General features: G+C 38.1%; 1 protein-coding gene across 2 annotated transcripts; it reads left to right on the top strand.

The window, feature by feature from the left end:
* Positions 10,555 to 15,139, top strand: LOC109843529. 2 transcript variants are annotated; one of them, XM_020412466.1, is made up of 2 exons: positions 10,555 to 10,638; positions 14,051 to 15,139. In XM_020412466.1, exon 2 carries the CDS (start codon positions 14,109 to 14,111, stop codon positions 15,045 to 15,047), a length of 939 nt encoding a protein of 312 aa, XP_020268055.1. In that variant the 5' UTR covers positions 10,555 to 10,638; positions 14,051 to 14,108; the 3' UTR covers positions 15,048 to 15,139. The 2 variants fall into 2 exon arrangements, with proteins under 2 accessions (XP_020268055.1, XP_020268056.1); XM_020412467.1 differs by having other exon boundaries at positions 10,569 to 10,638; positions 14,107 to 15,139.

The following is a 16,401-nucleotide window of genomic DNA, read 5'->3' as shown; positions in this document are numbered from 1 at the left end:
TCAGTAAGATGGTGATATTAATTCCTTGTAAGAAGACCGTGACGGGAGCGGGTGCAGCACAATTGTTCTTTGAGCATGTGTGGAAGCACTTTGGGTTGCCGAGCTCGATTATTTCGGATCGGGATAGCCGTTTTCTCGGACATTTTTGGGATTCTTTGTGGAGTTTGATGGACACTAAATTGAAGAAGAGCACGTCCTTTCATCCACAAACAGACGGACAAACAGAGGTAGTCAACCGGACTATGGTGCATATGTTACGGGGGTATAATTCCAGGCATCCTAAGACTTGGGATGAGAGTTTACCATATTTGCAGTTTGCTTTTAATCGGGCAATTCATGAATCTTCTGGAAAGTCACCGTTTGAGACTTGTTATGGATTTTTACCGCCGAGCCCGTTCGATCTTGTGTTTTCAAGTGAAGCCACAGTGGACGGCAAGGAGGGGAGTGAAAGACAACGTGCTCAGCGATTTCTCAAGAAGATTGCAAATATTCATGCCACGGTTGAAGCTCAATTAAAGAAATCGCAAGCTAAGTACAAGGCGAAGCATGATCAACATCGGGTTCCTTGTAACTTTGGTAAAGTCGATATGGTATGGTTAAAATTGAGTAAGGAGAGGCTCAATGGAGAAGGGAAGAAGTTGAAGCCTATTTGTTATGGTCCATTTCGGATTATCGATCAGATTGGCGACAACGCTTTTTAGATTTGCCACCTTACTTAGGCATGTATTCGGTGATCAATGCCGAGTACTTGAAGTTGTTTGAGCCTCCATTATTGGATGATGAAGGTGATGATAAGATGATATTACCGCATGTTGAAGACTTATGGTTTGATAGAGAGGAGCCACTGAAAGAAGATTGCATTTTGGAACGGAAGACGACTAAGACGAGGCGGGGAACGAAGGAGTCGTTTCTCATTGGACGTCAAGGTCAGGTCCCTAGCAAGGCCAAGTGGTTCAACAGAGAAGGAGGGGCTCGCGAGTTCCCTCAGCTGAAGTTCTAACTTGAATGGGACTTCAAGTTCCTAAAGGGGGACCCATGATACGGGTGTATCTTCTCTTCGGGAGCTTAGCGATCCTCATGGGAGCTTGAGGATAGATGATTCTCATGGTATCTTGAGAATAGAGTAGAGAAGTCGTGGAAGAGGCCATTGGAAGCAACGAAGTCGAAGGATTCATCAAAACTGCAGGAATTACAGTTGGACTCTGGCCGGTCGACCGGCTTGGTCGCGGCGGTCGACCGCTTAGTGCACATGCCCAGACTATGTCTCGGGACTGAGAGCGGTCGACCGAAGGTGGCGCTACGGTCGACCAGAAAACCCTGTAATCGATTTCCCAGATTTCGACGTTCTGACCGGTCGACCGCCTTGGGCACTGCGGTCGAGACCGCTTAGTACACAGACCCAGACTATGTCTCGGGACTGAGAGCGGTCGACCGATGGTGGCGCTGCGGGCGACCGGAAACACTGTAATTGATTTTTCCAGTTTTCGATGTTCTGACCGGTCGACCGCCTTGGGCACTGCAGTCGACCGCGTAGCGGTTCCGGGCCTGGGTCTGTTTCCTGCTCCAGTTAGGATTTCTGTTTAGTATAAATAGAAACACGACTTTTCTAGGGTTTAGAACTCAGATTGTAATCAGAAAAGAGATCAGGGAGGTTGTTCTTTGATCTAGAGAGATTGTGAGAGAGGGAGATTGTAAATCCAATTGATTCTCATAATCTAGAGAAGGTATTTTCCTTCGCCCTAATTATAACTCTTGTATTCTTCAGTCGTTTTCTTCTTTACCCACTCTTGATAATTCCACGATCAAGAGTGCTCGCACGGCGACTCGTATCAGTACAAGTGTATTACAAAGTATATCCTCACAATTAAGCACAATACAAAGTGTTTGTTGTCTACAATGGATGAGAACGAATCATAAGCTCACTCTCTAAGTTACACAATCCCACAACCCAATTATACTATGAATGTAAATACAATAAGCTCAATGGTTGTGTGTGTGTAAACAAAGAGAAAATAAAATCTAACTCAAATAGCAAACTAGCAATAATAAGAATATGAAAATCAATAATAAAACAGCTAGAGAAAAGAGTTAGAAAACTTCTCTATAAACTCAGAGGAGAAGATGAATAAGATTGAGAATGAATCCCTCAATTTGCAATGTAAGCTTCCTCCTTTATAAACAAAAACCAAATTTAAAACAAACTGTAAAACCCTCTTAAACTTGTTTAAAACTTTCTCCCAATTCTTGTTGGCAGAAGAGGGGTTGAGGGGTTTTTATAGGAAGAGAAACCAACGGCCAACACCCCAAACAAAAAATAAAAATCCCAAAAAATCAGGAATACGAATCTGTATAAAAAGAGCCGTTGGGGTGAACAACGGTCGTCCGTGAAAATCTCGCGATCGGGGGGGAGCCACTTTCAAAGCTGAGAATTTTCCAGAGACTTTGGCGGTCGACCTTGATGGTCGACCATGGGAAAATTCGAGCTGACGGTCGACCGTGACGGTCGACCGCAAACTGATACATGAACAGAACAGTTTGAAAGTTGATTTTCTGATTTTAAAACCATATTTAAAAATATCAAATAAATTCAAAAAAATGTAAAACTTTGGGAAATAATTATAAACATGATAATACACATGCTACAAAAACTAGTTTACAAAAAGAACCACCCAAATGAGAAATATCATCATTTTGCAAAATAGTCCAAAACATAAAAATGTGAACACATGAGTTTTAACATTTTAGCTTAACCATGTTTTGAAACATTACAAAATAATTTTATAGACTTAAAGAAAGATATAAACTATTGTTATGAAGTCTATATACAATGAATATAGTATTTTATCAAAATACACATATAATGCACTAAAACATGATTTCATTGAACTAAATAAAATTAATATTGATGAAATCATATATACGCATATAAGTATGAAACAAAAATATGTTTTCCAATTGTACTCAATTGTTTCATAGTAAAACATACATACAAAACCAAAACGTGTATGTGTGTATATGATTAAGCTTAAAGTACTAACACACATAATATAAACCTAAACTAAATATACCCAAGCTTGTGATCTTCAACGAAACTCTATCTTGGTACACTCGTGGATGAAGCTTGAACTTGGATCTTTAATTTGAATTGCATAGGCTTCACTCCACTATTCCGCCAATCTCCATTGGATATGATCGTGAAAGCTTTATTCTATCCATCCTCTAACATATTATTTGCCTAGAATAAATATAAAACACAAACACTAGACAAACTATATTAGATATAAATTGTTTGTTAAATCATCATCAAAACAAGAAGTCCAACGAGAGTCTCTCTCAACTCTCACTTCCTCGCCCCTTGAAACCAGAAAACATCCACTTCAGATTTTATCAAAGGAGCAACCCGACATAGAGTGATGGGCTACGGTAGGGAGCCGACCTACAAAAGGGAGATAAGACTCAAAGTGGCGCAGTAGAACACAAAGATGTTAAAAGGGATTGAGTACCATCGGGTAGGAGAGAGGAATAGAGGGGGCTGCCGACTTAGGGGGTGAAAAGATCAGATGAGTTAGGGCAAGAGAATAAAGGTGGGGCACTGGGCCTTTTATGTAACGGGCCATCAACATATCATTTTGGGCCAACACAATATCAACAATATGAGTGTGTATATAAGAGATTTATTCTAAAAAATTAAATCATATTTACTCCTCCGATCCTGTGCTGTTCGTGATGCTCATAAGCATAATCAAGCCTTCTCGTGTTAACTAATCTATCTGTTACAAATCTACGCTCAGGTATACATATGTTGTTCTCCTTTCACCTGTTCATATCACATGGAGTTATTATAACTTTTGGGACCCTAAAAATATTTCTTACTATTCTCCTTTCACCTGTTCATATCACATGGAGTTATTATAACTTTTGGGACCCTAAAAATATTTCTTACTATGGTTTATTTTCATGTGATATAGATTCAGGGAGATACCTGACATATGCATATCTAACTTCCAACTGTTTTTGCTCGTAGTTACTAGTTTTCTTTGATATTATGGTTTTCCCATTTGCGTAGTTTTTTTTCTTTTGTAATTAAGGAAAATAGTGGAACATTCACAACTGATGCAGTAAGTCACACTATCGAATATAATTATACACATATAGTACTTCGTGTCTTATGCATTTAAAAGGGCTAAATAACCAAATTGACATATTTTATTGTTCTTAATTAAGTACCCACACAACCTTAATTAATTTTGGGATCGATATATGAGCTATTGAGTGACAAGAGTTCTTGCCAAAAGAGTATCATTGCACGAATTCACAATTGTACGGCTCTGGTCTCTTTAAAGGGTCTATTTGCGCTTTATACTCCAAGGTTTTACCTTTATTGTTATTCTTTAATTTTGATAACGTAATACCCTAACGTGCGACATTTATGTTGTTCAGAATTAATAGCGAACGAGAGATAATTTTTCTTATCATATTTCAATTTTCTGGGTTTTGGGGAAAGTGAGGAACAAATTAAAGCTGGGACTTCAAGGTATCAAGATTATCAAATAACATCAATTTGAAAATTATGGATATCAAACTGTCAAAATAAAACTCAAGCATCAAAGTCCGAGAATGTTGGGACAAACCCGGGGCCCAATAGAGCAGGATTGCAACAATAGTAGAGCAAAAGTAGAGTAAAATGTTGGACACACAGATTTACGTGGTTCGGCACTTGATTGCCTACGTCCACGGGCAAGGATAGAAGAATTTACTATGAGGAGAAAACTCTGGAGATACAAACTCTCTCTCTTTACAAGGAGAAACTCTCTCTATTTTTTCTCTCTCACTCTTCTTATATAAGAAGTTGTTTTTGGGATGAGATTTCCTTAAGGATTTGGAGCCCTATTTATAGTTTTTTGAAAAACACTATGCACAATAAAATATTAATATTTTACTGTAGCAGTGTGGCCCGCTCTTTTGTTTTCTTTCTCCTTTTCAACATTGGCTGTGCACTTTCGGTGGGTTTTGGAGTTGATAGGCGCCTGACAATCTCCCACTTGAAGATTTGATTGAGTATCAATCATATCTTCACACCATTCTTTCTATCTTGCCATCTTTATGTTGCTTACGTCTCTGACACACCACAAGAGGATCGACACCAAATGAATTTGTCAGTACTGACTGCTTTTGTCAAAAAAATCTGCTAGGTTGTCTTTGGTGTGAATTTTCTGCATATCCACTGTTCCTTCTTCCACTTTCTCACGAACGAAGTGATACTGAACTCGTATGTGCTTGGTCTTTGAATGAAAGGCTGGATTTCTTGCCAAATGCAAAGCACTCTGACTGTCACAAAATAAAGATATCTTCTTTTGTTCATAGCCGAGTTCCTCCAGCACCATCTTCAACCACATCGCTTCTTTACTAGCTTGTGTAGCTGCTACATACTCTGCTTCTGTTGTTGAAGTAGCCACAACTGACTGCAGTTTTGAAACCCAGCTTACAGCTCCGCCAGCAAGTGCAAACACATAACCTGTGGTGGATTTGCTATTATCACGATCACCTGCATAATCAGAATCAACATATCCACTGACAATAAAATCAGATCCCCCATAACATAATGCAACATTTGAGGTTCCTTGAATGTATCTTAGAACCCTCTTTACAGCATTCCAATGCTCTTTACCAGGATTCGCCATGTATCGACTAACCACTCCCACTGCTTGTGCAATGTCTGGTCTTGTACAAATCATCGCGAACATTAAGCTTCCCACTGCTGATGCATACTGCTGATGCATACGGTACTCGAGACATCTCCATCCTCTCTTCTTCACTGCTAGGACTCATACTGGAGGATAACTTGAAATTAACAGGAAGTGGGGTAGAAATTGACTTACAATCTTGCATGTTAAAGCGTCGCAAGATTTTCTTCAAATAGTTCTTCTGAGAAAGCCAAATCTTCCTATTAACTCTGTCTCGGTAAATTTGCATCCCTAGAATCTTGTTTGCAGATCCTAAATCCTTCATTTCAAATTCCCTAGCCAACTGAGCCTTTAATTCTTGGATACGATCTTTGTTGGGACCTGCAACCAACATGTCGTCAACATACAATAATAGGATAACAAAGTTATTTTCACCAAACCTCTTGAAATATGCGCAAGGGTCTGAATTAAGTCTGTTGTATCCAAGGCTCATGATGAATGAATCAAATCTCTTGTACCAACACCTCGGCGCCTGCTTTAGACCGTACAGAGATTTGTTCAATCTGCAAACCAAGTTCTCTTTTCCTTTTTCTTTAAAACCTTCTGGTTGGAGCATGTAAATTTCTTCTTCAAGATCTCCATGAAGAAATGCTGTTTTCACATCTAGCTGCTCTAGATGTAAGTCAAATATAGCGCTCATAGCCAGGACAATTCGGACTGTTGTTAGTCGAACTACAGGAGAAAATATTTCATTAAAATCAATACCTTCTTTCTGAGCATATCCTTTTACCACCAATCTAGCACGATACCGCTCCACTTGATCATCGCTATTTCGCTTGATCTTGTAGACCCATTTGTTTCCAATGGTCTTTCTTCCTTGTGGCAGTGACACAAGTTCCCAAGTCTTGTTCTTATGGAGAGCTTCAATTTCTTCCTGCATTGCTGCCATCCATAAAGATGCATCTGTGCCATTTATAGCTTCATGAAAAGTTGATGGCTCTCCATCTTCTGTTAGAAGACAGTATGCAATATTACTCTCCGTAATATACTCCGAGTGCCAAGTCGGTCGTCTTCTCTCACGAGTTGACCTTCGAACTTCTGGAGCCTCGGCCTCGACTGGTTCTTGTACATCATGCTCCGGTGTCGCTTCAGAAGAATTCGGATTATCTTCTACCTGAACAGCTACAGTCTCTGAGTCCTTCCTCGAACTGCTTTCTTTCTCTTCACTTTGTAGTTGGTTCTCTACAAAGATAACATCTCTGCTGATGATAACCTTGCGGGTAGTGGGATCCCACAGGCGATACCCCTTTACTCCATCAGCATACCCCAAGAATATGCATTTTCTGGATTTTGAATCCAGCTTTGTAATTTCTTGAGTATTGTACATTACGTACACTGGACATCCAAATATATGGAGGTTGGAATAATCAGCTGGCTTGCCAGTCCACATCTCCATCGGCGTCTTCAATTGTATTGCAGTTGATGGAGATCGATTTATCACATAACAGGCGGTTTTTACTGCTTCCGCCCAAAAGACTTTTTCCAGATTTGCAGTAGCCAACATAGCTCTTGTTCTTTCCAACAGAGTTCTGTTCATCCGCTCCGCCACTCCATTTTGTTGAGGAGTATAAGCCGTACTGAATTGTCTTTTGATGCCTTCATGCTTGCAGAATGCTAGGAATTCACCGTCTGTGTATTCTCCTCCATTATCTGACCTTAAGCACTTGATCTTCTTCTCAGATTCAAGCTCGACCCGCGCTTTGTAGGCTTTAAAGACTGAGAACACATCCGCCTTCTTCTTGATAGGATACACCCAACATCTCCTGGAGTAATCATCAATAAAGGACACAAAGTACTTTGCTCCTCCTAAGGATGTAACTGGTGCTTGCCATACATCAGAATGAACCAGTTCCAGAATAGCCTTGCTTCTAGAACTCGATGTGTTGAACTTCAGTCGATGCTGCTTGCTTGTAACACAATGCTCGCAAAATGGAAGAACTACCGAATTAAGTCCAGGAAGCAGTTTCTGATCGGAGAGAGCCTTCAAGCCTCGTTCTGACATGTGGCCTAGCTTGCGATGCCACATCATGGTTTGTTCTTCTCCACGGCTGGTTGATGCCACACATGAATCAGCTTCTTGCAGAGTCTCTCCCTTGAGCATGTACAAATTTGCAGCTATCTTTTCTCCTTTTATCACCACAAGCGCTCCTCTAACAATCTTCATGATTCCATTTTCTATATGAGTTTTGCACCCGAGCTCATCTAATTGTCCCAAAGACAATAGATTCTTCTTCAAGCCCTTCACATGTCGCACATCTTGAATAGTGCGTATTATACCATCAAACATTTTGATTTTGATAGTACCAATACCATAAATTTCCAAGGCATGATCATTCCCCATGAATACAGATCCTCCTGAGATAGGTTCATATTTGTGAAACCAATCTCTCCGAGAGGTCATGTGCCAAGAGGCTGCTGAATCTAGAAGCCAGATATCAGCAAACTTCTTTCTGCCTTCATCAACAGTGGTTGCTCCACTGAATAGAATTTCACCATCCTCTGACGTGCTGACAACGCATCCTTGAGATATTGATGGCTCTGAAGACTTTTTATCTCCACTCTTCTTGTTGTGCCAACACTCCGATTTAACGTGCCCTCTTTTGCCACAGTTGTAGCATTTGATATTCTTCTTACTTCGTGATTTCGATCTACCATGGGCATGACTCCCACTGGAGCCACGTTCCGTTGATCTTCCTCTCTTGTCCCAAAGACAATAGATTCTTCTTCAAGCCCTTCACATGTCGCACATCTTGAATGGTGCGTATTATACCATCAAACATTTTGATTTTGATAGTACCAATACCACAAATCTCCAAGGCATGATCATTCCCCATGAATACAGATCCTCCTGAGATAGGTTCATATTTGTGAAACCAATCTCTCCGAGAGGTCATGTGCCAAGAGGCTGCTGAATCTAGAAGCCAGACATCAGCAAACTTCTTTCTGCCTTCATCAACAGTGGTTGCTCCACTGAATAGAATTTCACCATCCTCTGACGTGCTGACAATGCATCCTTGAGATGTTGATGGCTCTGAAGACTTTTTATCTCCACTCTTCTTGTTGTGCCAACACTCCGATTTGACGTGCCCTCTTTTGCCACAGTTGTAGCATTTGATATTCTTCTTACTTCGTGATTTCGATCTACCATGGGCATGACTCCCACTGGAGCCACGTTCTGTTGATCTTCCTCTCGTCACCGACAAGGCCTCCGCTTACTGCGAACTTGTCTGTCTGTCTTCCTTGTTCTTGCGCTGATTTTCTTCCTCCAGAACAGCGGCTGCAACATCGTCGAAGACTAGATTGTCCGTGAGGACGTTGTTCGTCAGGTTGATGATGAGTTGATCATACGAGTCAGGTAGACTCTGAAGTAGAAGTTCTGCACGTTCATTCGCACCAACTGTATATCCCAACGTTGTGAGTTGGGAGAACAGTGTGTTTAGGGTGTTGATGTGGTCGGTCATCGATGTAGATTCCGCCATCCTCAGAGTGTAAAGTCTCCTTTTTAAGAAGATTTTATTGTGCATGGATTTCGCCTCATATAGCTTTGTTAGAGTATCCCAGATCTCCTTTGCTGTCTTCTTCTCCTCTATGCTTGACAGCACCCCGTCTGCTAATGCCAGATGGAGATTTGCAATAGCATTTTCGTCCATCTCGTTCCACTTCTTATCATCTGTGATGTCGTCCGGCCTTGCACCGATGGCCGCCAGGCAATTATCTTTTCTCAAGATAGCCTTTATCTTCAACTTCCACAATGAGAAATTACTCCCATCGAATTTCTCGATCTTGAATTTTGCCTCCATTGCTTCTACCACGAACAGTAACTTCTTACTATTTCACGTAAATAGTACTGTATTTATGAACAGTAACCGTATCCGTGAATAGTACCGTAATTGTGAATAGTACCGTATTTGTGAACAGTACCGTACTCGTGAATAGTACCCGTCACCTTCAAAGGGTAAATGATAACCTAACTTATTTTCTGATGTGGAGGATCCACCTTTGGTGGCAGCCACAGAGCATACGATAAGTAGATATATACAAGTACCCTAAGTTGGCTCTGATACCACTTGTTGGGACAAACCCGGGGCCCAATAGAGCAGGATTGCAACAATAGTAGAGCAAAAGTAGAGTAAAATGTTGGACACACAGATTTACGTGGTTCGGCACTTGATTGCCTACGTCCACGGGCAAGGATAGAAGAATTTACTATGAGGAGAAAACTCTGGAGATACAAACTCTCTCTCTTTACAAGGAGAAACTCTCTCTATTTTTTCTCTCTCACTCTTCTTATATAAGAAGTTGTTTTTGGGATGAGATTTCCTTAAGGATTTGGAGCCCTATTTATAGTTTTTTGAAAAACACTATGCACAATAAAATATTAATATTTTACTGTAGCAGTGGGGCCCGCTCTTTTGTTTTCTTTCTCCTTTTCAACATTGGCTGTGCACTTTCGGTGGGTTTTGGAGTTGATAGGCGCCTGACAGAGAAGAGTTAAATTTTGGGGCGTTAGAGTACTAACAACTCTTTTTAAGTAGACCCCCTCTCTATCTGACTAGTCCTAATCCTAGAAGTTTAAGATCTCCATTGTCCTTAGAATTTTATGTTTTGTGGGCTTTCCTTTGGTTTTACTCCATAAGAGGCTAGACAAATTTGCTCGACAAAGACTACAATGCTATCCTATTAAAATTAGGAAATCAGAATTTTGTTTATGGTCCTAAGGTTTCGGTATACAATTAACAAGCCCACGTAGCCGGCCCTATGTATATATATAGGGGAGACCCAATCTAAAAGATTTAAATCATATTTACTTCTCCGATCCAGTGCTGTTCGTGCTGCCCATAATCGTAATCAAGCCTTCTCTTTATTAACCTCTCTGTTACAAATCTACGATCAGGTATATATGTCTCCTTCTTAATTCCTCCACATGCTATATTATTCTTTCATATATATATATATATATATACTATATATATATATATATATATATATTACCTATTTGCTACTATTGTAACCATAGTTGGAACCATGGCACTTAATTTGTTAGGGTAATTCGGCAGCCTTTTTAATGCTGGTTTAGAATATTAGTGGAAGGTCAATAGTTGTGATAATTTTCAGACCTCAAAGAAAAATTCTTACCATGATTCCTTTCTTTTTTGGGAGATCCGCCTTTCATAATAGATTCAATGAGATATCTATAGTTGTGATATCTAAATTTAGACCGTCATTTTAGTAATTAGATTTTTAGAAAATAGCTGGATATTCACGCGATGAAATTACCATCCTATAAAAGTCACAGGATGAAATAATATTACACACATATGCACACAAAATACCTTGTTAAAATACAATATTATTTCTCAAAGTAATTTATTGGGCCTTTCATAGAGGCTGTTCCAATGGGCCTTTCTCTTGTTTTTATTTTACACCATAAGATCCGAGACAAATTTTTTTGACAAAGAAGACAAGCTCGTGCGTTATCCTATAAAAATTAGGAACCAGAATTTTGGTTAATGGTCCTAATGTTCCGAGGAGTGGTGATAGGCACCGTAATAATCCCGTATACAATTAACAAGCCCACGTAGCCCGCCCTATATATATCGGGGAGATCCAACCTAAAGAATTAAACTATGTTTACTCCTCCGATCCTGTGCTGTTCGTGCTTCTCATGATCGTAATCAAGTCTTCTTTTTATTAACCAACCTCTCTGTTACAAATCTACAATCAGGTATAGATGTCTCCTTCTTAATTCCTCCACATGCTATATTATTCTTTCATATATATTACCTATTTGATACTATTATAACCTATAGTTGTGATAATTTTCAGACCTTACAGGAAAAATTCTTACAATGATTCTTTTTTTTGGGTCCGCCTTTCATCATATAGATTCAGTGAGATATGTATAGTTGTGACACCTAAATTTAGACACGAAATTATGGGTTAGCTACGATCTCATTGATTTAACCTGATATTTAGTCTTGTGATTAAATTGTTAAGCTCACGGGAGTGTTACCCCAGAGATTTAGTATTAGTTTGCAGAAGCTTGTGATTAGTTGCTTCTTAAAGTAATATATAGAAACAATTTATATAAGATGCTAAAAATAGTTGTTTGGTAGTCAAAAATTAAAATCCGCTTGAAAAACGATTATGATGTTTGGTAGAACTGTGCTTATTGGACATTATTAAAAGATAAAATGTATTACACATATGCTTTAAATAAAAAACAAAATATACTTTTAAAAGAATCTTTAGACATCCACTTAAAAATAGAAGCAGTTTCAATAATCATTGTCAAAAAAAATTAAAAACCTACTGACTTTCGATGGACATCATTGACGTGGTAAATTTACCCCCACGTTAATAACAGGCCTGCATATATACTATTACATTGTGCATGTGCACACGCATGCACTTACACTCTCTCTTAGTTTACAGGTTTTTGTTGGATTGGGGATAATGAGAGATAAGGAAAGTTAGGGGAATCTTTACTCTTACTTGGGAATAAACTTAGAGGTTTACTTCGGTGCTCCAATAATTAGTAGTTTCTTTTAATTTTAATTTGACAAAAAAAGAAGTTAGGCTTAAAAATAGAAAGAGTACATTTGTCTTCCCATGTTTTTCTACTAGTCTATCTCTCTTTGCCAAAACTAAAATTCCCACACTTCTTTTATAGAGATTGTTAACAAATTAATCACTTAAAGTTGAAGAAATTTATTTATACAAAAAAGGAAAATTTAAAATTTTATCTATATGGAAATTGAAGATCGGTAGAAACAAGAAGAAAATAGTTAGATTTATAACTAACTTTAAAAATCAAAAATAAATGTTATCTTGAAATTTTAAAAAATAATTTGCTAGAAACAAAAAAATTTTGTTACCGCATATGAACATAGTTCGATCAAAATAACCAATGGAAATAAAAACTAAGACTAATATAAAATTAAATTGTTTAATTTAATTATGAGCATATCTTGTAAAAAAAATTACATCGTTTTCTGTACGTGGTTAGTTTGGAGTTTTAACGGACCTTAAAATCAATTTCTCTACGTATATTTGTACGTGGTTAGTTGGAGAATTCTAACAAATCATAAATTCTGTTTCTCACCTAAATTGTATTTCCTAAAATAACTTTTTTATCTAATTGAAATTATAGTTAATTACAATTTTTGGTGTGGAACACCTCATAACCGTCAAATCTATCTATCTAGAGATGTGAGAGCTATTTTAAGGAATTTATTTATAGATATTGCCACCGATGCTCGATCTAACAAATCTTTATGGAGTACCGAAGCTACAGACATAAACTTATGCTAGGTAATGGGGGAAGAAGGGAAGATAAAATTGGGAGAAAAATTAACTTTTAGTTACTTTCTAATTTGCGGTGTAATTAGGGTGAAAGGAAGTTAAGGGAACTTCTAATAATAGAACAATTATGGAGAGATCATTTTACATTCTATCTAACTTCTGATAATAAAATAACTTAATAACATGCAATGTTATTTATGTGAGTTTACACATATTCCATTCCATTCATTTCAATTTATTGAACTTTCTAAACGATATGAAATAAGTTCTCCTTGATTTTTCTTACTAATTTCCCAAATAAATTTTACATGTTTCCTTACCTTATCTTAACTTAACTCATTCTATATTCTCAATAACTTCCCCTCGCAAATCCAAACAAGCTATATAACTCCACGTAACCAACTAAACACGTGTCTTCATTCCCTGGCCAGCTACGCTCCCTTTGATTCCTTGGACCGGGCGGCCTCTGTGTTACCTAATTGACAAGCTATGGGCTTTTTGGAATTGGGCATGCTAATAGGTCACATTTATTTACTCAGCCACATCATTTAGTCCGCCTGAGCATTACTTGTACATACATTTTCACGACGAAGGCTGCAACGGTGCAACCTCGTTCGTTATCCTACAAAACTTAGGAAATCAGATTTTTTTTTTTTTAAATCGTCCTACCCCTCGGAGGAGTTCCGATAGGAAAATTAGTTAATCCGAGAGTTTATATATATATATATATATATTACCTATTTGTTACTATTATAACCTATAGTTGTGATAATTTTCAAACCTTAAAGGAAAATTCTTGCATGAAGATAACATTAATCGGTTGTCATTTATACGAGTCATTGATTAATGATTTATAACCGTAACGTTCATTATAAAAGATTTAGAGGTCTACTTCTTCACATTCGACATGTACATGTCTATTGATTTATGATTTAAATTGAGCTTAAGTTTTTAACTATGTTTATGAGTGCGACTCCGTATTAAATATGTTTTCCTTATAGGGATTCTCAGAAGCTCCTGACTATCCTGGTATAATAAGTTTCGAGAACTTGTGCAGATATGGAAGAAGAAAAGAAACCGGATGAATCAGTGTCAATTAATAAAGCTCAGTCTAGCCCATGCATCATCTTCTTTTATGAAATGAAGAAGCAAAGATATCAAACCTTCTTCAATCTTTCTAAAGGATGTTATATTCGGAATATTGAACAGATGCAAAATGGCATGTGTTTTCCAACTCCTCAGGGATGGATGCTAATTGTTCACCCACACGGTAAACACTGTTGCTTATTTGACCCTCTCACTATGTCGAAGAAAAACCTACCTTCCCTGCAACAGGAAGCTAGTCCTGTCACCAACCTTATCTGCACCTTATCCTCTTCTCCAACAGATGAAAATTGCACGGTATTATGCGCTGACATGGGGAAAAGATTACTCTTCTTCTATCAAGATGGAGATACAAAATGGACTCTTTACAAGTACAACCTTGGAGATAACTATCTTTCAAATGTTGCAACTTGTGATGGAAAGTTCTATGGTCTTACGTTGCAAGATAACTTTGCAACAATTGATTGCTCCCCAAACCCTCGAATAAATATATTGGAACCATTGAATATTCATTGGCCCGTTGGGGCTTCTACAAGAATATCATACCTGGTTGAATCTTGCGGCGAGATGTATTCAGTTGATTGCTTTAAAAGGGCTCACAAATCAAATAAAACCACGCATATTTCGGTCAAGAAGAGAGACTCGTCGAGACAAGCATGGGATACAGTTTACAGTATTGGCGGGAGGGTGATCCTATTAGGAAGCGAAAATTCTTCAGCGTCGTGGTCTGCGAGTGAACTTGGCGTCAAGGGAGATTGCATATATTATGTAGAAACTAATGATAAGCGCGTGTATTGTTTCGACCTGGAGGAAGGATGCACATCAGTTCATATGGCTTGCTCTCGTCTTCAGCCCTCGGGACTTACACCCATGTGGATATTGCCTGCATCATAAGTGATGTCGTCGCTAGTTTCGTGTCATTATGGGTTCTATTTTGTATTGCTTACATTAATTATGACCTTATAAAGTGCTATTTCGCATTGATTTGATAAATGTATGTTCATGGTATTATTCAGTAATCCATTCTAAGTATGAACTCTTAATTAATTAGTACCAGTCTTTCTTTTTATCCCAGCAGAGTGTTTTCCCTAATGGTCATGTGGATTCAAATAAATCTCCTCCTCTAAATAGCTTCTGGTGTTTGAGGGAAAACTTATTGAAAGTTATTGTATCTATAGTAACCGCCTACCCACTACATTACTAACTTGCTACTTGTCAGAAGGGGATCACGATTCAGCCTTCTGCTACTTGCTGCACTTGAGAATGGATATCAGGTTGCAATTAATTATATGCTCAAACTTGTTTTTAGCATGAATTGGATCCAAATTAGCTGAACCTTTGAGTCTTTGGAGTCTGAATTCGGCTGAGAATTGATCATTTGACAATATTGAGATTTTTTTTTTTTGAGAAGTCTGTGGGTGCGTCTTAGTTTAGTAATATGGCTATTATTTCTACATAATTACCGACGACTTGCTATTTTATAACCCAAATTACCCTTAGGTCCTTCAGTTTGGATAGTTTGTATAGCTTGAACCTGTAGAAATTGGCTGTTTCCCTCGGCTGCCATCACACGTCTCCTGCGAGTGAGTCTCATTTATTTATTTATTTATTATTTTTTCAGTTATTATTTTGTTATGTGTTAGATATTAGTGTTTTTGCTAACTTTTTTTACCGTGGTATAACATTAATCCAGCTTGCGTGTTGCTGAATTGGTAAGTCAGTATCGGATTGCCCTGTCTACACTGTTCCATTTGGTCGAAGAGGTATCCTCATTTAAAAAATTTATTATTTCATCACCTAAATAAGTAAAATAAATAAGTCGACAGAGTGGAAAACTCTTGATGTCTATATTGGTTGTAAAACTCTTGATGTCTATATTGGTTGTACCATTGGAATACTAATAAATCGTCTCAAAAGAATTGAAATTACTGGTAATTTATTGTTTATAGGCTTCATTATGCATGAGACATAGTGACTATGTTTATCGGTGTTAGGAAATACTCAGGGGGCTACGCTAAACCCCTCAAACAGCAAAAAACACAGTATAGAGAAAAGTACACCAAGATTTATGAGGTTCGACAAACTTGTCTACGTCCTCGGGAGCCACATAATTAATTTCTTATTAATCAAATATATTACAATGCAAGAGCAGATCTCAAACTTGAGATCTCTCAATAAATGCAAAGGTTATTACTGTAGCTACAGTAACAACTAGGGGTGCCAAACGGTTCGGATATATCCGAACCGC

This window comes from Asparagus officinalis, chromosome 5 (genome assembly GCF_001876935.1).
Source record: "Asparagus officinalis chromosome 5, Aspof.V1, whole genome shotgun sequence".
In the NCBI taxonomy this organism is placed as follows: Eukaryota; Viridiplantae; Streptophyta; class Magnoliopsida; order Asparagales; family Asparagaceae; genus Asparagus; species Asparagus officinalis.
Note: the sequence above shows the minus strand (reverse complement) of the source record. Positions and strands in the feature narration are given on the sequence as shown.

Bases quoted from the DNA above. Each gene is read 5' to 3' on its own strand.
- LOC109843529 (XM_020412466.1), top strand. From the start codon at position 14,109: ATGGAAGAAGAAAAGAAACCGGATGAATCAGTGTCAATTAATAAAGCT.